Source organism: Hyperolius riggenbachi, chromosome 10 (genome assembly GCF_040937935.1).
Source record: "Hyperolius riggenbachi isolate aHypRig1 chromosome 10, aHypRig1.pri, whole genome shotgun sequence".
In the NCBI taxonomy this organism is placed as follows: domain Eukaryota; kingdom Metazoa; phylum Chordata; class Amphibia; order Anura; family Hyperoliidae; genus Hyperolius; species Hyperolius riggenbachi.
In genome coordinates, this window is record NC_090655.1 from 1,214,125 (window position 1) to 1,238,723 (window position 24,599).

General features: G+C 52.6%; 1 protein-coding gene across 11 annotated transcripts in view; it reads right to left on the reverse strand.

Moving 5' to 3' along the window:
* Nucleotides 1-24,599, reverse strand: part of LOC137534070 (prominin-1-A-like) — a 196,150-nt gene that overhangs the window by 71,702 nt on the left and 99,849 nt on the right. For 10 of the 11 annotated variants that reach the window (XM_068255397.1, XM_068255400.1, XM_068255402.1 and 7 more), the window contains exon 4: nucleotides 19,742-19,947. In XM_068255397.1, the coding sequence (XP_068111498.1) occupies nucleotides 19,742-19,947 (206 nt within the window). Of the gene's footprint in view, nucleotides 1-19,162; nucleotides 19,227-19,741; nucleotides 19,948-24,599 lie in introns of those variants that run through there. The other variant, XM_068255407.1, reaches the window with a different exon arrangement.

Below are 24,599 nucleotides of genomic sequence, written 5' to 3' on the forward strand. Positions count from 1 at the left end.
GTTGCGCTGGGTCTCCTCCTGCAGGCGGCAGGAACTGGCTCAACTTCCCCTTGAGGCGTGGGTCCAACATCATGCTGATCCAGATGTCCTCCCTCTGCTTCATCTGGATCACCCTGGGGTCCCTGCGCAGGCACCTCAGCATGTGCGCTGCCATTGGGAAGAGGCGGGCCACGTCTGCTGGCACAACGACGGCCGTGCTGCTGTCCTCATCCTCCTCCTCCTCCTCTGCCTCGTCAGCCTCATCCTCTCTCCACCCCCGCACCAACTCAGCTGCACTGTGCTGCTCCCCCTCATCAGCAGCAAGGTCAGGGACCTCCACCAAGTCCTCCTCCTCCTCACCCTCAGAGGTGGACTGTGCAGCTGCTTGCCGCTCCTGCTGGTCCAAGGCTGCCGCTCCCTGTTCCAGCAAAGCATCGAGGGCCCTGTTCAGCAGACAAACCAGGGGCACCCATTTGCAGACCATAGCATGGTCCCTGCTCACCATGTTAGTGGCCTGCAGAAAGGGAGCCAGCACTAAGCACACCTGCTGCATGTGCCTCCAGTCATCATCGGGGACGATGGACGGGATGTTGCTGGTCTTGTCCCTTCTCTGAGCGGCGGAAACAGTGGCCAGGGCAAGGTACTGGTTGACAGCGTGCTTCTGTTCAACCAGACGCTCCAACATCGCCAGGGTGGAGTTCCAGCGAGTCGGAACGTCAAGGATCAGCCGATGGCGTGGCAGCTCCAGCTCCTTTTGCACGTCTTCCAGGCTCGCACAGGCTGCAGCCGAGTGCCGGAAGTGACGCACAACGTTCCTTGCCGTTTCCAGCAGTTCGCCCATCCCCTGGTAGGTGCGCAAGAACTTCTGCACCACCAGGTTCAGCACGTGGGCAAGACAGGGGATGTGGGTCAGGTTTCCCCTGTCTATTGCGGCAACCAGATTGACCCCATTGTCGGCCACCACCTCTCCGACTCTGAGGCCTCTGGGGGTCAGCCAAATCCTCTCCTGCTCCTGGAGTTTGGCCAACACATGGGTTGCCGTCAGCTTGGTCTTCCCAAGGCTGACCAAGTGCAGCAGCGCTTGGCAGTGGCGGGCCTTCACGCTGCTGCTGAGGCGGGGGGTTTGGCCAGGTGTGCCGGAGGATGGCAGAGGATCGGAGGAACCTGCTGCAGTTCCCCTGACCCTGCGGGGTGGCACCACCCACTGTGTTGCTGCTGCTGCTGTGCCCGCTGCTGCTCTCCCATCCTCACCCCCTTCCACCAAGCTGACCCAGTGGACAGTGAAGGACAGGTAGCGGCCTGTCCCGAAGCGGCTGCTCCAGGAGTCCATGGTGACGTGGACCCTTTCACCAACCGCGTGCTCCAGCCCTCGCTCCACATTGGCCATCACAAAGCGGTGCAGTGCAGGAATGGCCTTGCGGGAGAAAAAGTGTCTGCTGGGGAGCTGCCAGTCTGGGGCTGCGCAAGCAAGCAGCGCACGAATGTCGCTCCCCTCCTGCACGAGCGTGTACGGCAGGAGTTGGGAGCACATGGCCCGTGCCAGCAAGCCGTTCAGCTGCCGCACGCGACGGCTGCTGGGAGGCAGAGCCCTAACCACCCCCTGGAAGGACTCGCTCAAAAGGCTCTGGCGTGGCCTTTTGCTGGCACGGGAATCAGCAGACACAGCGGAGGAGGCCACTGAGGACTGGCTGCCAGAACAGGCCTCAGTGTCGGCGGGAGGAGTTGCAGAGGGGGGAGGAGCAGTGCGTTTCCGCACTCCTGCTGGTGCTGCTGGAGGAGCAGGTGAGGGTGGAGGCCTCGGATGCAGAGCTGATGGCGGGCTGCTCATCCTCCGTCATGAGTTGCACCACAGTGTCTGCATGCTTTTCCTCAATGGGACGTTTCCAACCCGGCTGGAGGAAAATCGGAGCAGGTGCTACACGCTGCTGCTGCTGTGTCTCTGCAGCGTGAGTTGCAGATGCTCCTGCTGGGCGGCGCCCAAGGCATCCACGGCCAGTGGCTATGGGAGGAATGTTAGCCACTGACGCTGCTGCTGCGGAACTGTGCATGGTGGCGCGGCCGCGGCCTGCCACAATGCTGCTCCCTCTACTCCTGATTCCCTTGCTGCCCTTCCCCTTGCCCAAACCGCGCTGGCTGCCACTTCCAGACATCTTCGATGTTTTGGGCGTATAGACAAAAGTTTTTTAAAAGGGCGGGTGAAAAGTGGGGTACTTTAATGGAGTGGGTTGGTGGGTGAGGTGACTGAGTGAGTGTCCCTAGTACAGTAAGTAAGTAGTAACAGTCAGGAAGTACAACTAGCAGTTACAATAATCAGTAGTAATCACAAGTAAATTTAGTGTGTGTACACTACAGACAGTGAGTGCACGCACGCGCGTGAGTGTCCCTAGTACAGTAAGTAAGTAGTAACAGTCAGTAAGGTAAGTACAACTAACTAATTACAATAATCAATCAGTAATCAGAAGGAAATAGAGTGTGTGTAGTGTGTGTACACAGACAGTGAGTGCACACACGCAGGAGCTAGTAGCCTATGAACAGTGACTGAGTGTCCTAGACTCCTAGTACAGTAAGAGTAAAGGTCCGTACACACGCCGGACTTTAGGCAACGACGGGTCCGTCGTTGCCTCCCGCTGGGTGGGCGTGCCAGCGACAGTCCGGCGTGTGTACGCTCTGTCGTCATACTGATACGGCTGTTTCTGAGCGATCCGCCGGGCGGATCGCTCAGAAACAGCCGTATCAGTATGACGACAGAGCGTACACACGCCGGACTGTCGCTGGCACGCCCACCCAGCGGGAGGCAACGACGGACCCGTCGTTGCCTAAAGTCCGGCGTGTGTACGGACCTTAAGTAGTAACAGTAAGTACAACTAACTAATTACAATAATCAATCAGTTATCAGAAGGAAATAGAGTGTGTGTAGTGTGTGTACACACACAGTGAGTGCACACACGCAGGAGCTAGTAGCCTATGAACAGTGACTGAGTGTCCTAGACTCCTAGTACAGTAAGAGTAAGTAGTAACAGTAAGTACAACTAACTAATTACAATAAGCAATCAGTTATCAGAAGGAAATAGAGTGTGTGTAGTGTGTGTACACAGACAGTGAGTGCACACACGCAGGAGCTAGTAGCCTATGAACAGTGACTGAGTGTCCTAGACTCCTAGTACAGTAAGAGTAAGTAGTAACAGTAAGTACAACTAACTAATTACAATAATCAATCAGTTATCAGAAGGAAATAGAGTGTGTGTAGTGTGTGTACACAGACAGTGAGTGCACACACGCAGGAGCTAGTAGCCTATGAACAGTGACTGAGTGTCCTAGACTCCTAGTACAGTAAGAGTAAGTAGTAACAGTAAGTACAACTAACTAATTACAATAATCAATCAGTTATCAGAAGGAAATAGAGTGTGTGTAGTGTGTGTACACAGACAGTGAGTGCACACACGCAGGAGCTAGTAGCCTATGAACAGTGACTGAGTGTCCTAGACTCCTAGTACAGTAAGAGTAAGTAGTAACAGTAAGTACAACTAACTAATTACAATAATCAATCAGTTACCAGAAGGAAATAGAGTGTGTGTAGTGTGTGTACACAGACAGTGAGTGCACACACGCAGGAGCTAGTAGCCTATGAACAGTGACTGAGTGTCCTAGACTTCTAGTACAGTAAGAGTAAGTAGTAACAGTAAGTACAACTAACTAATTACAATAATCAATCAGTTATCAGAAGGAAATAGAGTGTGTGTAGTGTGTGTACACAGACAGTGAGTGCACACACGCAGGAGCTAGTAGCCTATGAACAGTGACTGAGTGTCCTAGACTCCTAGTACAGTAAGAGTAAGTAGTAACAGTAAGTACAACTAACTAATTACAATAAGCAATCAGTTATCAGAAGGAAATAGAGTGTGTGTAGTGTGTGTACACAGACAGTGAGTGCACACACGCAGGAGCTAGTAGCCTATGAACAGTGACTGAGTGTCCTAGACTCCTAGTACAGTAAGTAGTAACAGTAAGTACAACTAACTAATTACAATAATCAATCAGTTATCAGAAGGAAATAGAGTGTGTGTAGTGTGTGTACACAGACAGTGAGTGCACACACGCAGGAGCTAGTAGCCTATGAACAGTGACTGAGTGTCCTAGACTCCTAGTACAGTAAGAGTAAGTAGTAACAGTAAGTACAACTAACTAATTACAATAAGCAATCAGTTATCAGAAGGAAATAGAGTGTGTGTAGTGTGTGTACACAGACAGTGAGTGCACACACGCAGGAGCTAGTAGCCTATGAACAGTGACTGAGTGTCCTAGACTCCTAGTACAGTAAGAGTAAGTAGTAACAGTAAGTACAACTAACTAATTACAATAAGCAATCAGTTATCAGAAGGAAATAGAGTGTGTGTAGTGTGTACACACTACACAGACAGTGAGTGCACACACGCAGGAGCAGCTAGTAGCCTATGAACAGTGACAGTGAGTGTCCTAGTACAGTTACAGTATATAACTACAATACTAATACAATCAGTAGTAAAGGACAGCAGAAATACTGGTATAGATGAGAGAAATAAACAGAGGACAGGAGAGAACAGCTGCCCACACAGGCAGGCCCTGAGGCCTAAAGCTGTAAGCTTGCAGCAGCTGGCCTGTCTCGTATGTAACACAAAAGCTACTAACTAAAATACAATGTCTAACTAACTAACAACAATATAGGTGTGTATAGGAGGTGTATGTGAGCAAAAACGCTAGGTAAATGACCACAATAGAGCTCTTGCTAAGCCAAAGCACAAAGGAGCAACTCTCTCTCTGTACAAGTCTCAGGCAAGCACGGAGAAACCTAACATGGCGGCCGCTATTTATAGGGTAGGGGCTGGCCAGGGTCCCCCTCTGTGATTGGCTGCCGTCAGAGGGCCTGGGAGCCCTCTGATTGGCTCTAAGGACATCAATCTGGGCTATGACGCTATTCGAGCTCGGTACCGAGTTCGAATAGCGCCGTTTTGCTCGAATAGCTCGAATAGTGAATGGGCTATTCGAGTGTACTCGAATAGCCCATTCGAATAGCTACAGCTATTCGGAGCTCGAATACCGAGCTCGAATAGCTGAAAAAGAGCTCGAATATTCGAGCTACTCGAATATTCAAGCTCTGCTGAGCACCACTGACACCAACTGATTAAAGACTCATCCCCATAACAACAACCGCACCACACGTAATAAAGGGTAACAAAGCTTTATTTTTAAATACAAAATAGGTTCCAAATGATAAAAACAATTAAAACATAAATCCAGGAATTACACCAATCACTATATCATATTGTATATGTATATTACTCAAGCTTCCAATATTAATGGCAAAGTACATAGATGCATAGATACATATACTGTGAATAAATAAATAGTTGTATATATAAATATAAATACCACCACTCTACTAAGGCAAGTAAGGTTAAAGTGCGCGTGCAATTAGTGTAGACAAGCCCAACAGAAGGAGGACTCAGATAGGAACTACATGCAGGTAGTAACCAGTGATAGTGTAACAAGGCAGTGAAACAGAAAAAATGTGCATGGATCAGTGCCAAAGTGAAAGAGGCTGGACGAGAGCGGCTGAAATGCCAATCGTGCTGGGGACAAAAGTGAACATACTTACAGAAGAGAGGGATAGGATAGGAGGAAGCGCGGTGTAGCCTGGAGGGAGCTCCCTCCATATATATATATATATTTTAAATAAATTTACCGATTTTTATTCTTTCTGAAATCCCTCCCTCCCCCCAGCCAGCCAATCACGGCGATCGGCTGTCATAGACATCAGCCTATGACATCCGATCGCTCTCCTGTGTCCCCGGGGGACAGCCATGTCACACAGCCGTCCCCAGTACAGCGCTGCCTTAGATTGCATCGCTGTACAGCCTAATTAGACAGCGGTTTTGCCGTCTAACAGTCTCCGAGCGGAGATCGCCGCTGGGAGATTGAAGGCGCCTTCCAAGCGGAGAAGCGATCTCCTGCTAGCCCCATAGATCGGCGTGGAGCGGTCGTCTAGTGGTTAATATTGTATTGTATCATATGACTGACAAAGTCTTTCAGTGTCCCAGTCCTAGAATCTATGAACTATTGACCTATTTCATCTATCCCTGCACACAGAAGCTGTTCTCTGCCAGGAAAGGGTTTTATGCCTGTGCTTCAATCATCTGAGGCCTACAGGGGGCTGGGGGAAGCCCAGGTAAGTATAATGCCTGTGCTCCAATCATCCGAGGCTTACAGGGGGCTGGGGGAAGCCCCAGGTAAGTATAATGACTGTGCTCCAATCATCTGAGGCTTACAGGGGGCTGGTGGAAGCCCAGGTAAGTATAATGCCTGAGCTCCAATCATCTGAGGCCTACAGGGGGCTGGGGGAAGCCCAGGTAAGTATAATGCCTGTGCTTCAATCATCTGAGGCCTACAGGGGGCTGGGGGAAGCCCAGGTAAGTATAATGCCTGTGCTCCAATCATCTGAGGCCTACAGGGGGCTGGGGGAAGCCCCAGGTAAGTATAATGCCTGTGCTTCAATCATCTGAGGCCTACAGGGGGCTGGGGGAAGCCCAGGTAAGTATAATGCCTGTGCTTCAATCATCTGAGGCCTACAGGGGGCTGGGGGAAGCCCAGGTAAGTATAATGCCTGTGCTTCAAGCATCTGAGGCCTACGGGGGGCTGGGGGAAGCCCAGGTAAGTATAATGCCTGTGCTCCAATCATCTGAGGCCTACAGGGGGCTGGGGGAAGCCCCAGGTAAGTATAATGCCTGTGCTTCAATCATCTGAGGCCTACAGGGGGCTGGGGGAAGCCCAGGTAAGTATAATGTAAAAGAAAGAACCGAGAGCCCAGTATAGTGTAGTACGTTCAGGCAAAATGATATGATTGAAATGAGTAAAATAATACTCACAAACCAGGGTTACCTCCAGGCAACCACTGTATAGGCTGGTGGGGATGTTATCCTGTCCTCACTCAGGAATAAGAAGTCGCTCTCTGTAGACTTGAAGAAAAAGAAAGGGGTATCCCCGACACCCATAATACACCCCCCCCCCCCCTTTCAAACCATCCTGCCTTTCCCTACCCCAGTAAAAACGCATGCTTTGTTCAATACGTATTTACACATTTTACTGTCCTCTTCTGTAATCACATAACAGATATACATGTACTGATTTGGATATACACCAATACGTACATTTTTCATTTCCCAGTTGTGTACTCCTGTCACATTTTGCCTGATGAAGTGGGTATGAACCTGCGAAACGCATTGCAATTAACCCTGGAGTGTACCAATAAATGCCCTTTATTTTGAATACACAGCTTGTTGTGTCTGCTTATAGGAGGTAAGCCCACCACTGCCTCCCAAGCTATTTTAAATATTTTAATTACTGTTTTTATTCTTTTGGCGCCTCTGTTTTGTCTTACAACAGGTAAGTATAATGCCTGTGCTCCAATCATCTGAGGCCTACAGGGGGCTGGGGGAAGCCCAGGTAAGTATAATGCCTGTGCTCCAATCATCTGAGGCCTACAGGGGGCTGGGGGAAGCCTAGGTAAGTATAATGCCTGAGCTCCAATCATCTGAGGCCTACAGGGGGCTGGGGGAAGCCCAGGTAAGTATAATGCCTGTGCTCCAATCATCTGAGGCCTACAGGGGGCTGGGGGAAGCCCAGGTAAGTATAATGCCTGTGCTCCAATCATCTGAGGCCTACAGGGGGCTGGGGGAAGCCCAGGTAAGTATAATGCCTGTGCTCCAATCATCTGAGGCCTACAGGGGGCTGGGGGAAGCCCAGGTAAGTATAATGCCTGTGCTCCAATCATCTGAGGCCTACAGGGGGCTGGGGGAAGCCCAGGTAAGTATAATGCCTGTGCTCCAATCATCTGAGGCCTACAGGGGGCTGGGGAAAACCTAGGTAAGTATAATGCCTGTGCTCCAATCATCTGAGGCCTACAGGGGGCTGGGGGAAGCCCAGGTAAGTATAATGCCTGAGCTCCAATCATCTGAGGCCTACAGGGGGCTGGGGGAAGCCCAGGTAAGTATAATGCCTGAGCTCCAATCATCTGAGGCCTACAGGGGGCTGGGGGAAGCCCAGGTAAGTATAATGCCTGTGCTCCAATCATCTGAGGCCTACAGGGGGCTGGGGGAAGCCCAGGTAAGTATAATGCCTGAGCTCCAATCATCTGAGGCCTACAGAGGGCTGGGGGAAGCCCCAGGTAAGTATAATGCCTGTGCTCCAATCATCTGAGGCCTACAGGGGGCTGGGGGAATCCCAGGTAAGTATAATGCCTGTGCTCCAATCATCTGAGGCCTACAGGGGGCTGGGGGAAGCCCGATGCAAGTATAATGCCTGTGCTTCAATCATCTGAGGCCTACAGGGGGCTGGGGGAAGCCCAGGTAAGTATAATGCCTGTGCTCCAATCATCTGAGGCCTACAGGGGACTGGGGGAAGCCCAGGTAAGTAGAATGCCTGTGCTCCAATCATCTGAGGCCAACAGGAGGCTGGGGGAAGCCCCAGGTAAGTATAATGCCTGTGCTCCAATCATCTGAGGCCTACAGGAGGCTGGGGGAAGCCCAGGTACGTATAATGCCTGTGCTCCAATCATCTGAGGCCTACAGGGGGCTGGGGGAAGCCCAGGTTAGTATAATGCCTGTGCTCCAATCATCTGAGGCCTACAGGGGGCTGGAGGAAACCCAGGTAAGTATAATGCCTGTGCTCCAATCATCTGAGGCCTACAGGGGGCTGGGGGAAGCCCAGGTAAGTATAAATGCCTGTGATTCAATCATCCGAGGCATACAGAGGGCTGGGGGAAGCCCAGGTAAGTATAATGCCTGTGCTCCAATCATCCGAGGCTTACAGAGGGCTGGGGGAAGCCCAGGTAAGTATAATGCCTGTGCCCCAATCATCCGAGGCTTACAGGGGGCTGGGGGAAGCCCAGGTAAGTATAATGCCTGTGCTCCAATCATCTGAGGCCTACAGGGGGCTGGGGGAAGCCCAGGTAAGTATAATGCCTGTGCTCCAATCATCTGAGGCCTCCAGGGGGCTGAGGGAAGCCCCAGGTAAGTATAATGCCTGTGCTCCAATCATCTGAGGCCTACAGGGGGCTGGGGGACACCCCAGGTATGTATAATGCCTGTGCTCCAATCATCTGAGGCCTACAGGAGGCTGGGGGAAGCCCAGGTATGTATAATGCCTGTGCTTCAATTATCTGAGGCCTACAGGGGGCTGGGGGAAGCCCAGGTAAGTATAATGCCTGTGCTCCAATCATCTGAGGCCTACAGGGGGCTAGGGGAAGCCCAGGTAAGTATAATGCCTGTGCTCCAATCATCTGAGGCCTACAGGGGGCTGGGGGAAGCCCAGGTAAGTATAATGCCTGTGCTCCAATCATCTGAGGCCTACAGGGGGCTGGGGGAAGCCCAGGTAAGTATAATGCCTGTGCTCCAATCATCTGAGGCCCACATGGGGCTGGGGGAAGCCCAGGTAAGTATAATGCCTGTGCTCCAATCATCTGAGGCCTACAGGGGGCTGGGGGAAGCCCAGGTAAGTATAATGCCTGTGCTCCAATCATCTGAGGCCTACAGGGGGCTGGGGGAAGCCCAGGTAAGTATAATGCCTGTGCTCCAATCATCTGAGGCCTACAGGGGGCTGGGGGAAGCCCAGGTAAGTATAATGCCTGTGCTCCAATCATCTGAGGCTTACAGGGAGCTGGGGGAAGCCCAGGTAAGTAGAATGCCTGTGCTCCAATCATCTGAGGCCTACAGGGGGCTGGGGGAAACCCCAGGTATGTATAATGCCTGTGCTCCAATCATCTGAGGCCTACACGGGGCTGGGGTAAGCATAGGTAGGTATAATGCCTGTGCTCCAATCATCTGAGGCCTACAGGGGGCTGGGGGAAACCCAGATAAGTAGAATGCCTGTGCTCCAATCATCTGAGGCCTACAGGGGGCTGGGGGAAACCCAGGTAAGTATAATGCCTGTGCTTCAATCATCTGAGGCCTACATGGGGCTGGGGGAAGCCCAGGTAAGTATAATGCCTGTGCTCCAATCATCTGAGGCCTACAGGGGGCTGGGGGAAACCCAGGTAAGTAGAATGCCTGTGCTCCAATCATCTGAGGCCTACAGGGGGCTGGGGGAAGCCCAGGTAAGTATAATGCCTGTGCTTCAATCTTTTGATGTTTCTTTTGAAGACCTTGAAGTCGATTCAATACATTAAGTTTGGAGTTTAAAAGAACAATAAATCATGGAAACAAACTTGAAAACTATTTTATGGGCCTCAGGTACTGAATATTAATCACCAGGAACAATCTATTATAGCTACAAGCATACTGACCCCCAATTGTTAGGCTGTTGTATTCTGTAGTGGAGGCTTCCTATGTGCCCAGTCTCCTCTCCACAGAACAGATATTAGCAGCAGCCCAGCATCGTGTCTGTACAGTGATCTGATCTCACGCTGTCAGCCGATGCAATCACTACCCGTTACTGAGCTCCTGTTCAGGCCTATAGAGCACACAGGCTTAGAGGAAGAGACAGCAGATACGGCAATCTCCTTCTAGTAATGACCCATTCCTCAGGGGGGATGACACCAGGATTGTTGTGGATACAATGCTCAGGAGAGACGCGACAGAAATACTCTGTCACATGACCGTCCCCTGTGTGTACTGAAGACACGCACGGAAAATAACCCCCACTCCGGAGGGGACACGCGTGCAACAAGACGGCTGCGCATTTCTGAGAGACGAGATTGTGCAGCGCTTTACAGATCCCAGTAACCCCGCAGCTGCTGCTGTCTGAGGCTACCACACACAGGACAATCGCGGCCTGATCTGATATCTATGCCTCTGTACTGACCATTCCGCCATCTTGTCCAATCATTCTATATTAGGAAAGTAGCGGAGAATCCACAGAGCAACGTAATACTAGATGCAGTAGGACTAAACCATCCCATGCAGTGCAACAACTCAGAGGCGTATCTATGGGGGGTGCAGGGGGTACATCTGTCCCCGGGCGCAGGATCCGGAGGGCGCAGTTACAGGTTTTACTTTCCCTGATGCGTCTCTGTCGAAGAGTCTATGAAAGACGGTGGAAGGATCCAGTCTTCTCCCCGCTTCCTCCAGCTCTCCTCCCCGGGGTTCTGTCTGATCTCCCTGCTGTAATCAGCGCTTGCCATGTTTGCATCAGTAAAGTAGATGATGTGTATTTCTGCGTATCTCCCAACCCTCTAATGCCCGGTACACACAATGCAATTTCCTGTCACGTGGATGGGTCAAATCAATCATTTCCGGGAAGTCCGATCTGCTACTGATGGAGAACAGGATCGATTTCGTGCAACAACTGAGCCACCGGAGGCAGCACAACAACTGAGCCACCGGAGGCAGTACAACAACTGAGCCACCAGAGGCAGCGCAACAACTGAGCCACCGGAGGCAGCACAACAACTGAGCCACCGGAGGCAGTACAACAACTGAGCCACCAGAGGCAGCGCAACAACTGAGCCACCGGAGGCAGCACAACAACTGAGCCACCGGAGGCAGTACAACAACTGAGCCACCAGAGGCAGCGCAACAACTGAGCCACCGGAGGCAGCACAACAACTGAGCCACCGGAGGCAGTACAACAACTGAGCCACCAGAGGCAGCGCAACAACTGAGCCACCGGAGGCAGCGCAACAACTGAGCCACCGGAGGTAGCGCAGCAACTGAGCCACCGGAGGCAGCGCAACAACTGAGCCACCGGAGGCACCAGAGGCAGCGCAACAACTGAGCCACCTGAGGCAGCGCAACAACTGAGCCACCGGAGGCAGCGCAACAACTTAGCCACCGGAGGCAGCGCAACAACTGAGCCACCGGAGGCAGCGCAACAACTGAGCCACCGGAGGCAGCCCAACAACTGAGCCACCCGAGGCAGCGCAACAGCTGAGCCACCGGAGGCAGCGCAACAACTGAGCCACCGGAGGCAGCGCAACAACTGAGCCACCGGAGGCAGCGCAACAACTGAGCCACCGGAGGCAGCACAACAACTGAGCCACCGGAGGCAGCGCAACAACTGAGCCCCCGGAGGCAGCGCAACAACTGAGCCACCGGAGGCAGCGCAACAACTGAGCCCCCGGAGGCAGCACAACAACTGAGCCACCGGAGGCAGCACAACAACTGAGCCACCGGAGGCAGCTCAAAAAATGAGCCACCGGAGGCAGCGCAACAACTGAGCCACCGGAGGCAGCGCAACAACTGAGCCACCCGAGGCAGCGCAACAACTGAGCCACCAGGGGCAGCGCAACAACTGAGCTGCCGGAGGCAGCGCAACAACTGAGCCACCGGAGGCAGCGCAACAACTGAGCCACCGGAGGCAGTGCAACAACTGAGCCACCGGAGGCAGCGCAACAACTGAGCCACCGGAGGCAGCGCAACAACTGAGCCACCGTTGGCAGCGCAACAACTGAGCCACCGGAGGCAGCGCAACAACTGAGCCACCGGAGGCAGCGCAACAACTGAGCCACCGGAGGCAGCACAACAACTGAGCCACCGGAGGCAGTACAACAACTGAGCCACCAGAGGCAGCGCAACAACTGAGCCACCGGAGGCAGCACAACAACTGAGCCACCGGAGGCAGTACAACAACTGAGCCACCAGAGGCAGCGCAACAACTGAGCCACCGGAGGCAGCACAACAACTGAGCCACCGGAGGCAGTACAACAACTGAGCCACCAGAGGCAGCGCAACAACTGAGCCACCGGAGGCAGCGCAACAACTGAGCCACCGGAGGTAGCGCAGCAACTGAGCCACCGGAGGCAGCGCAACAACTGAGCCACCGGAGGCACCAGAGGCAGCGCAACAACTGAGCCACCTGAGGCAGCGCAACAACTGAGCCACCGGAGGCAGCGCAACAACTTAGCCACCGGAGGCAGCGCAACAACTGAGCCACCGGAGGCAGCGCAACAACTGAGCCACCGGAGGCAGCCCAACAACTGAGCCACCCGAGGCAGCGCAACAGCTGAGCCACCGGAGGCAGCGCAACAACTGAGCCACCGGAGGCAGCGCAACAACTGAGCCACCGGAGGCAGCGCAACAACTGAGCCACCAGGGGCAGCACAACAACTGAGCCACCGGAGGCAGCGCAACAACTGAGCCCCCGGAGGCAGCGCAACAACTGAGCCACCGGAGGCAGCGCAACAACTGAGCCCCCGGAGGCAGCACAACAACTGAGCCACCGGAGGCAGCACAACAACTGAGCCACCGGAGGCAGCTCAAAAAATGAGCCACCGGAGGCAGCGCAACAACTGAGCCACCGGAGGCAGCGCAACAACTGAGCCACCCGAGGCAGCGCAACAACTGAGCCACCAGGGGCAGCGCAACAACTGAGCTGCCGGAGGCAGCGCAACAACTGAGCCACCGGAGGCAGCGCAACAACTGAGCCACCGGAGGCAGTGCAACAACTGAGCCACCGGAGGCAGCGCAACAACTGAGCCACCGGAGGCAGCGCAACAACTGAGCCACCGTTGGCAGCGCAACAACTGAGCCACCGGAGGCAGCGCAACAACTGAGCCACCGGAGGCAACGCAACAACTGAGCCACCGGAGGCAGCGCAACAACTGAGCCACCGGGGGCAGCGCAACAACTGAGCCACCGGAGGCAGCGCAACAACTGAGCCACCGGAGGCAGCGCAACAACTGAGCCACCGGAGGCAGCGCAACAACTGAGCCACCGGAGGCAGCGCAACAACTGAGCCACCGGAGGCAGCGCAACAACTGAGCCACCGGAGGCAGCGCAACAACTGAGCCACCGGAGGCAGCGCAACAACTGAGCCACCAGGGGCAGCACAACAACTGAGCCACCGGAGGCAGCGCAACAACTGAGCCCCCGGAGGCAGCGCAACAACTGAGCCACCGGAGGCAGCGCAACAACTGAGCCCCCGGAGGCAGCACAACAACTGAGCCACCGGAGGCAGCACAACAACTGAGCCACCGGAGGCAGCTCAAAAAATGAGCCACCGGAGGCAGCGCAACAACTGAGCCACCGGAGGCAGCGCAACAACTGAGCCACCGGAGGCAGCGCAACAACTGAGCCACCGGAGGCAGCGCAACAACTGAGCCACCGGAGGCAGCGCAACAACTGAGCCACCGGAGGCAGCGCAACAACTGAGCCACCGGAGGCAGCGCAACAACTGAGCCACCGGAGGCAGCGCAACAACTGAGCCACCGGAGGCAGCTCAACAACTGAGCCACCGGAGGCAGCGCAACCACTGAGCCACCGGAGGCAGCGCAACAACTGAGCCACCGGAGGCAGCGCAACAACTGAGTCACCGGAGGCAGCGCAACAACTGAGCCACCGGAGGCAGCGCAACAACTGAGCCACCGGAGGCAGCGCAACAACTGAGCCACCGGAGGCAGCGCAACAACTGAGCCACCGGAGGCAGCCCAACCACTGAGCCACCGGAGGCAGCGCAACAACAGCCACCAGGGGCAGCACAACACCTGAGCCACCAGGGGCAGCGCAACAACGGAGCCACCAGGGGCAGCGCAACAACTGAGCCACCAGGGGCAGCGCAACAACTGAGCCACCAGGGGCAGCACAACAACTGAGCCACCAGGGGCAGCACAACAACTGAGCCACCGGAGGCAGCACAACAACTGAGCCACCGGAGGCAGCGCAACAACTGAGCCACCGGAGGCAGCGCAACAACGGAGCCACCGGAGGCAGCGCAACAACTGAGCCACCGGAGGCAGCGCAACAACTGAGCCACCGGGGGCAGCGCAACAACTGAGCCACCTGAGGCAGCGCAACAACTGAGCCACCGGAGGCAGCGCAACAACTGAGCCACCAGAGGCAGCGCAACAACTGAGCCACCGGAGGCAGCGCAACAACTGAGCCACCGGAGGCAGCGCAACAACTGAGCCACCGGAGGCAGCGCAACAACTGAGCCACCGGAGGCAGCGCAACAACTGAGCCACCGGAGGCAGCGCAACAACTGAGCCACCGGAGGCAGCGCAACAATAGCCACCAGAGGCAGCGCAACAACTGAGCCACCGGAGGCAGCGCAACAACTGAGCCACCGGAGGCAGCACAACAACTGAGCCACCGGAGGCAGCACAACAACTGAGCCACCGGAGGCAGCACAACAACTGAGCCACCGGAGGCAGCGCAACAACTGAGCCACCGGAGGCAGCGCAACAACTGAGCCACCAGGGGCAGCACAACAACTGAGCCACTGGAGGCAGCACAACAACTGAGCCACCGGAGGCAGCACAACAACTGAGCCACCGGAGGCAGCGCAACAACTGAGCCACCGGAGGCAGCGCAACAACGGAGCCACCGGAGGCAGCGCAACAACTGAGCCACCGGGGGCAGCGCAACAACTGAGCCACCGGGGGCAGCGCAACAACTGAGCCACCGGAGGCAGCGCAACAATAGCCACCAGAGGCAGCGCAACAACTGAGCCCCCGGAGGCAGCGCAACAACTGAGCCACCGGAGGCAGCGCAACAACTGAGCCCACCGGAGGCAGCGCAACAACTGAGCCCACCGGAGGCAGCGCAACAACTGAGCCACCGGAGGCAGCACAACCACTGAGTCACCGGAGGCAGCACAACCACTGAGCCACCAGAGGCAGCGCAACAACTGAGCCACCGGAGGCAGCGCAACCACTGAGCCACCGGAGGCAGCGCAACAACTGAGCCACCAGAGGCAGCGCAACCACTGAGCCACCGGAGGCAGTGCAACAACTGAGCCACCAGAGGCAGCGCAACCACTGAGCCACCGGAGGCAGCGCAACAACTGAGCCACCAGAGGCAGCGCAACCACTGAGCCACCAGAGGCAGCGCAACAACTGAGCCACCAGGGGCAGCACAACACCTTGATTTCTCCATGACACAATCAGCGACTTAGTCACAGCGAGAGAAGGAAGTGGTCATAGAAAATACTTAACAAACAGAAACCGGATTATTGTTGATCTTTTGTGATATTTAGGGAAGGTGCCCTTCTCCAAACAAAGTGTAATCAGAATCCAGCCGGAAGAAAGAGGCCCATTTAACCAACCAGGAAATGTCATGAAACGTTCCCATAGCAAATATTCTCTGATATCTGCTGTACACAAGCTGCATGCTCTGCTCTCTGTCCATCACTGCTCCATCCACAGCTTCTCAATCAGCAGATCACTTAAATCCTGATGTCACTGTGTGTGCCTGTGTGTGGCTGCATGTCATTGTGTGTGGCTGTGTGTGCCTGTGTGTGGCTGCATGTCACTGTGTGTAGCTGTGAGTGGCTGCATGTCACTGTGAGTGCTTATGAGTGCCTGTAAGGGCCTGTGAGTGCCTGTGAGTGTCTTTGTGTGCCTGTGTGTGCCTGTAAGGGCATGTGAGTGCCTGTAAGGGCCTGTGAGTGCCTGTGAGTGCCTGTAAGGGCCTGTGAGTGCCTGTAAGGGCCTGTGAGTGCCTGTAAGGGCCTGTGAGTGCCTGTAAGGGCCTGTGAGTGCCTGTGAGTGCCTGTAAGGGCCTGTGAGTGCCTGTAAGGGCCTGTGAGTGCCTGTAAGGGCCTGTGAGTGCCTGTGAGTGCCTGTAAGGGCCTGTGAGTGCCTGTAAGGGCCTGTGAGTGCCTGTAAGGGCCTGTGTGTGTCTGTGAGTGCCTGTGAGTGCATGTAAGGGCCTGTGAGTGCCTGTAAGTGCCTGTGAGGGCCTGTGTGTGCCTGTAAGGGTCTGTGAGTGCCTGTAAGCGCCTGTGAGTGCCTGTAAGGGCCTGTGAGTGCCTGTAAGTGCCTGTGAGGGCCTGTGTGTGCCTGTGAGTGCCTGTAGGGGCCTGTGAGTGCCTGTGTGTGCCCGTGAGTGCCTGTAAGGGCCTGTGTGTGCCTGTGAGTGCCTGTAAGGGCCTGTGAGTGTCTGTGTGTGCCCGTGAGTGCCTGTAAGGGCCTGTGTGTGCCTGTAAGTGCCTGTGTGTGCCTGTGAGTGCCTGTAAGGGCCTATGAGTGCCTGTAAGGGCCTGTGTGTGCCTGTGAGTGCCTGTAAGGGCCTGTGTGTGCTTGTGAGTGCCTGTAAGGGCCTGTGTGTGTCTGTGTCTGTAAGGGCCTGTGTGTGCCTGTGTGTGGCTGTGTGATTGCCTGTGAGTGCCTGTGTGTGGCTGTGTGTGATTGTGTGTAATTCCTGCACACAGCAAATTTATATTTAATGATTTATTATTTATATATAATTTAATATATTACTGGGTCACAAGCAGTCCTTTGCTCACCCTTTTAAGTACCCCTTATTTGCGCCCGTGGCCCACCTTGTTAAAGTGAACATCCAGACTAAAAATCTGCTCAGCAGCACTGAAAAGGCTTGGTGTTTCTTTAAAGGGGCAGTATTGCGAAAATAGTCCTTTTTACTTCATTACATATAAGTTATGTACAAGTGGAGTAATACTTTAAACACGTTGAGTGGCTGAACAAATGTAATTCGTACACTGGCATTATCTATTTGAAGCAAGGGATCCACGTCAGAAGAAACATTTACTGATGCCGATTTAGACTATACCATTATGCTGTAGGAGGCAGCTAAATCAGCTGTTTGGGGTGGCATTATATTTCCCCCTTGAGACGTTAGAAATAGGATCCTCCACCTTGTAACTGCACTCTCCTGCAGTTCTTCAGCTCATGTGAGCCGCGTGACGTCACCGCACTTCATAGATCCTAATGCTGCCTGCCGAGGCCCCTTCACCGCTGCTGGCAAGGACACGGACACCTATTGCTGTCCGTTGCTGTGGTTACCAGCTTTCAGCTCTGCGCAGCATTGTGGCAGCAGCACGGAGCAGCCAGGAGTTGTAGCTGTGTCCTGCTAGCATCTAACATTACGATTAAAGTTGTTGTTTTATTCACGAGGCAAGCATTCTTAGAAGGAAAGCAGTAAAAATGTAACTCTTTCCTTCTAAGAATGCTTGCCTCGTGAATAAAACAACAACTTTAATCGTAATGTTAGATGCTAGCAGGACACAGCTACAACTCCTGGCTGCTCCGTGCTGCTGCCACAATGCTGCGCAGAGCTGAAAGCTGGTAACCACAGCAACGGACAGCAATAGGTGTCCGTGTCCTTGCCAGCAGCGGTGAAGGGGCCTCGGCAGGCAACATTAGGATCTATGAAGTGCGGTGACGTCACGCGGCTCACATGAGCTGAAGAACTGCAGGAGAGTGCAGTTACAAGGTGGAGGATCCTATTTCTAACGTCTCAAGGGGGAAATATAATGCCACCCCAAACAGCTGATTTAGCTGCCTCCTAAAGCATAATGGTATAGTCTAAATCGGCGTCAGTAAATGTTTCTTCTGACGTGGCTCCCTTGCTTCAAATAGATAATGCCAGTGTACGAATTACATTTGTTCAGCCACTCAACGTGTTTAAAGTATTACTCCACTTGTACATAACTTATATGTAATGAAGTAAAAAGGACTATTTTCGCAATACTGCCCCTTTAACAGCATCAGAACTTTGTTTTTCTTACCCAAGCCTCATTTTTAGCTGCACTGAAGAAAACTGCCCGGGCATTTTTCCCCTGATGCTGTGCAAAGCATGATGGGATTTCTGATGTTGTTCTTCACCTTCTGCTGTTTTGGTAAAAATTTGTTTTTTTTCAATTTTGAATTTGAGATTTGAAGCCTAGCGTGCCCAGCTGGGAGGGGTGATCAGCACACAGGACAGTCGGAACTGTGTCTCATGCTCCCTATCACCTCCTTTCAACCAAAAAGATGGATGCCCTCATGAAAAAGATGGCTGCCCTCATGAAATCACAAACAAAAAGTGTATGAATTATATCTATCTCCCTGGCCATTCCTATTCACGACCTCCACCATTATCCAGCATGCATTAAGTCCCTATACTGTCACATTTCCTGTGCTCCCAATGCAAGAACCATTACAGGAAGCATCTCTTGCAGGTCCTTCTCTTGGATAACAGTGGGAGGGGTAGGGGGCGGGACCTGGAGGGCACTCTGGCAGTGAGTTGGGGCACATGCATACTGTAGTACAGTATATAGTACAGAATAACTGCACATCTAGCGGCTCTGGACTCACAGGATAACGAGGGTGATGCCCAGGAGGAACCAGTACTCGAAGCGTCTCTTGCAGGTTATTCTCTTGGTCTACAGTGGGAGGGGTAGGAGGCGGGACCTGGAGGGCACTCTGGCAGTGAGTTGAGGCACATACACAGTACAGTATAGTACAGTATAGCTGCACATCTAGCAGCTCTGGACTCACAGGATGACAAGGGTGACGCCCATGAGGAACCAGTACTCGAAGCGTCTCTTTCAGGTTATTCTCTTGGTATATAGTAGGAGGGGTAGGGGGTGGGACCTGGAGAGTATTCTGGCAGTGAGTTGGGGCACATGCATAGTACAGTATATAGTAAAGTATAGCTGTACATCTAACAGCTCTGGACTCACAGGATGATGTGGGTGACGCCCATGAGGAACCAGTCCAGGAAACGTCTCTTGCAGGTCATTCTCTTGGTATATAGTAGGAGGGGAAGGGGGCGGGACCTGGAGGGCACTCTGGCAGGGAGTTGGGGCACATGCCTAATACAGGATATAGTACAGTATACAGTATAGCACAGCTGTAAATCTAGCGGCTCTGGACTCACAGGATGACCAGGGTGACGCCCATGCGGAACCAGTCCAGGAAGCATCTCTTGCAGTTCATTCTCTTGGTATATAGTAGGAGGGGAAGGGGGCGGGACCTGGAGGGCACTCTGGCAGGGAGTTGGGGCACATGCCTAATACAGGATATAGTACAGTATACAGCATAGCACAGCTGTAAATCTAGCGGCTCTGGACTCACAGGATGACGAGGGTGACGCCCATGAGGAACCAGTACTCGAAGCGTCTCTTGCAGTTCATTCTCTTGGTCTGTTTCTGGTACATCTTCCCTCCGCAGTTCCCGCAGCAGCGGCAGCAGGCAAAGAAAAGCCCCACCAATATCATGAGGATGATGAAGAGCACACCAATCGCCAGGGCCACCAGGTAGCCGATCTCATAGTTCAGGATCTGGAAATAAACACAACACAATTAAATCAAAGAAACACACTCAGGAGACGACTTAGAGGGTAACTGCAGACACACAGCAACACACTCAGGAGACGACTAAAGGGTAACTGCAGAGACACAGGTACGACAGCTTTCTGCCTGTCTACACTGGAATCCAATAAGTGGTTATTACCTACAACTGTAATTATTGCCTCACGTGTACCAGCCCCTAGCGACACAGGAAATGTGTGTATGTGTGGGGGGATGGGGGGAGTGTTCTGTTAATGGAAGCCCCGCCTCTCTACTGACAGGCAGCCTACCATAGCTGTCAGTCTCTGGCAGGGAGTTGTGTCTTCACAGTGAGCTGGCAGCAGGAGGCTGCTAAGGGTGAGATGGCAATCTATGTGGTAATGCAGGGAGTACTGCCCTTTTCTCATTTCTCCAAAGCTGCAGCCTTTCTGTACAAATGTTTTTATATAGAAATCACTGGAAATGATTCTTTCCTCTATAGGTGATGATTCCTGACGTTTGGGTAAGAAGTCATTATGGAGAGTTAGTGGCAGGACCTCAGAATTCTCCCTCCCCCTCCCGACACTGATTTCTGCCACCGACGCTGTCTGCCTTTATCTAATCATCGCAGGCCTATAAATACAACTAATCGCCATCATAAAACTGATTCTAACACCTTCCCTCAGTTATATAGCCTGATAATAGAAAGTCATGCCTCCACATTCCCAATAAAGAGGACAGTAACATCTCATCTCCGTCCGTCGCCTCTAGGCTGGAATAACGACGTTATGACTAAAAAATAAGCCCGCTAATAAAGATACATTATTACTTCGCTGTTTTCAAAAATATGTCAAAGAGAAACCTGCAAATGTTCTCTCCATGCACCTGTTCAGACAAGCCTATCATTTACTATAACCCTGTGTCTCCTCCCCTATTGTCTCCACCCACCTCCCCTCTAGATTGTAAGCTCTCACGTCCAGGCTCCTCCCCTAGTGTCTCCACCCACCTCCCCTCTAGATTGTAAGCTCTCAAGTCCAGGCTCCTCCCCTAGTGTCTCCACCCACCTCCCCTCTAGATTGTAAGCTCTCAACTCCAGGCTCCTCCCCTAGTGTCTCCACCCACCTCCCCTCTAGATTGTAAGCTCTCAACTCCAGCCTCCTCCCCTAGTGTCTCCACCCACCTCCCCTCTAGATTGTAAGCTCTCAAGTCCAGGCTCCTCCCCTAGTGTCTCCACCCACCTCCCCTCTAGATTGTATGCTCTCAAGTCCAGGCTCCTCCCCTAGTGTCTCCACCCAGCTCCCCTCTAGATTGTAAGCTCTCAACTCCAGGCTCCTCCCCTAGTGTCTCCACCCACCTCCCCTCTAGATTGTAAGCTCTCAAGTCCAGGCTCCTCCCCTAGTGTCTCCACCCATCTCCCCTCTAGATTGTAAGCGCTCAAGTCCAGGCTCCTCCCCTAGTGTCTCCACCCCACTACCCTCCAGATTGCAAGCTTACAAGTCCAGGCTCCTCCCTCTAGTGTCTCCACCCATCTCCCTAGGCCCCTCCCTCTAGTGTTTCCTGTATTTTATCACATGAACATGTATCAGTATAGGTTATGTTTCAGACTACACATCAGTTGTATTTACAGTTGTGTTGCTGATGTCCTAATTGTACAGTATGTTGGACTGCTCATGTATCTATGCTCCACATTATTGTAGGTTTTCTTTTATGTACAGCGCTACAGAAGATGTCGGAGCTAAATAAATATATAATAATTCTCTCTGCAGCAGGTGAACTCTGGAGACTGTCAGGCGTCAGAATCCCTGGAGATCAGCAGTTGTCACTCCAGCCTGCGTAACACCCACAAGCCACCTACAACTTATCACAAGTTTTACTAATTCTGATGATTTTTCAGATAAAGATTAACTGCAACCCCTGACCTGTATCTGCTTGACTGGAATGCTCTGTGTGAGCAGATCTGCATGACTGAGCAGACGTTCCTAGTAAAGTGCTCGGTGAGTGATGGATGTGGGCGGGTCTCAGTGACGGATGGACGGTTACGAGGCCCCTCCCATCGCCGCTGATGGTTACGACTGACATACTAGCATTGTGTGTGTTGTGCACCTTCCCATGACGGGGCGGGAGATCTGCGCTGGGCAGACAGAGAGAGATGCCGGGGCACACAGGAAACAGCTTTACTACAACTGAAGTCTGTGCTTTGGGGTGCACCCTCTCCCCACCCCCAATATTAGGGGGGCTGTGTCCTCCTAACCTGCGCTGGAATAAAGCTAAGTACACACATCAGATAAAAGTCTTTGGAAAATGAAAGATCACAGACCAATGTTACCCCCTTCCATGTAGTATGAGAGCCAGACCTACACAGTCTATTCTATCATGCTGGGTACACACACTATATGTTTTTCCACTAAATTCTGCGCTCAATTCTCTTATCTTCCACTGTTTTTTCTTATCTTTTTCCATTCACTTCCATGAGAAATCGAACGTAGAATCGATCAGAAGGAATATCGGACATGATGGGAATTATCCATTGAATCCATCTATCGAGAGGAAAAATGTACAGTGTATACCCCAGCATTAAGCTGAGTACACTCATCACATAAAAATCTTTGCAAGATGCTGTGTAAATGCACAAGATCGGTTCCTGCAAAAGATCGGTTCCTGCAAAAGATCGGTTCATAGGGCTTGATTCACTATAGCATGCCTTATCAAAGTTAACACGCCTTATCAAAGTTAACACACCTTATCAAAGTTAACACGCCTTATCAAAGTTAACACGCCTTATCAAACTTAACACGCCTTATCAGAGTAGCAGAGCGAGCGCTACAAACCCACAGGGGCTCAGGGCAGGACTAGTGGAGCTCTCGCCATTGCCAATTAGCAGGCATAAGTTCGTAGCGCTCACTGTTACTCTGATAAGGCATGTTCACTCTGATAAGGCATGCTATTTGTCTTAGTGAATTGAGCCTCTAGTCTGATATCTGCAGATCTTATACACATCGTGTTTAACCCCCCTCCCCCCCAGCGGTATGATTTTTTCTGGAGTTTAGCGTCTTTTTAAACCGTTTCAGACCCTAAAATTAGGAACAAATCATGCCGCCAGAACGCCAGCAGGAGCCCCAGCTCTCACTCCCCTCCTTGGGCTCCTCCAGTGCTGCAATTTTCCCTCTGTCCTCTGGGTGGAGATGGCCCAAACTGTTCGCTTGCAAACACTACATGGGGAATGACCTCGGGGTCATGAGGTCACACAGATCGCTCCTGGCTGCGGCCCTCGGGAAAGCTTCTGTGCAGTATTGAGGAAGCTTGCGAACACGGAAGTGACCCGAGGTCATTCCCCATGTAGTAGTTGCAAGCACACAGTTCGGGCCATCTCTACCTCCAGGTGGCGCTGTAACTCTGTAGTGAGATCGATGAGGCGATCTCACTAGAGTGATCCAGAGCATCCGAGGACAGGAAGGAGAACGGCTAACGATGTCTGGAACCCCCTGGAGGTGAGTAAAAACGCCCGCTCTGCGCTTTACTCTGCATAGAGCTCAGCATTACCACCAGGGAGGTTATCGGACATTTATCTGCAGATCAGAAGATCTTGGTGGATCTGATCTGCAGATGAATGTCAGTTAAACAAGGTGTGTATGAGGATCTGCAGATATCAGACTATGAATGCAATTTGCAGGAACGGATCTTTGGCAGGAACAGATCTTTTGCAGATACTGATCTGTTGCATGTGTACAGCATCTGTGTGCAGCATCCTGCAAAGATTTCTGTCTGATGGGGAGTGCAGCTCCATAGAATAGACTGTGTAGGTGTGGCTCTCATACTACATGGAAGGGGGTAAGATTTCTGTCTGATGGGGAGTGCAGCTCCATAGAATAGACTGTGTAGGTGTGGCTCTATTACTACATGGAAGGGGGTAAGATTCCTGTCTGATGGGGAGTGCAGCTCCATAGAATAGACTGTGTAGGTGTGGCTCTCATACTACATGGAAGGGGGTAAGATTTCTGTCTGATGGGGAGTGCAGCTCCATAGAATAGACTGTGTAGGTGTGGCTCTCATACTACATGGAAGGGGGTAAGATTTCTGTATGATGGGGAGTGCAGCTCCATAGAATAGACTGTGTAGGTGTGGCTCTCATACTACATGGAAGGGGGTAAGATTTCTGTCTGATGGGGAGTGCAGCTCCATAGAATAGACTGTGTAGGTGTGGCTCTCATACTACATGGAAGGGGGTAAGATTTCTGTCTGATGGGGAGTGCAGCTCCATAGAATAGACTGTGTAGGTGTGGCTCTCATACTACATGGAAGGGGGTAAGATTTCTGTCTGATGGGGAGTGCAGCTCCATAGAATAGACTGTGTATAGTATGACTCTCATACTACATGGAAGGGGGTAAGATTTCTGTCTAATGGGGAGTGCAGCTCCATAGAATAGACTGTGTAGGTATGGCTCTCATACTACATGGAAGGGGGTAAGATTTCTGTCTGATGAGGAGTGCAGCTCCATAGAATAGACTGTGTAGGTGTGGCTCTCATACTACATGGAAGGGGGTAAGATTTCTATCTGATGGGGAGTGCAGCTCCATAGAATAGACTGTGTAGAGTATGGCTCTCATACTACATGGAAGGGGGTAAGATTTCTGTCTGATGTGGAGTGCAGCTCCATAGAATAGAC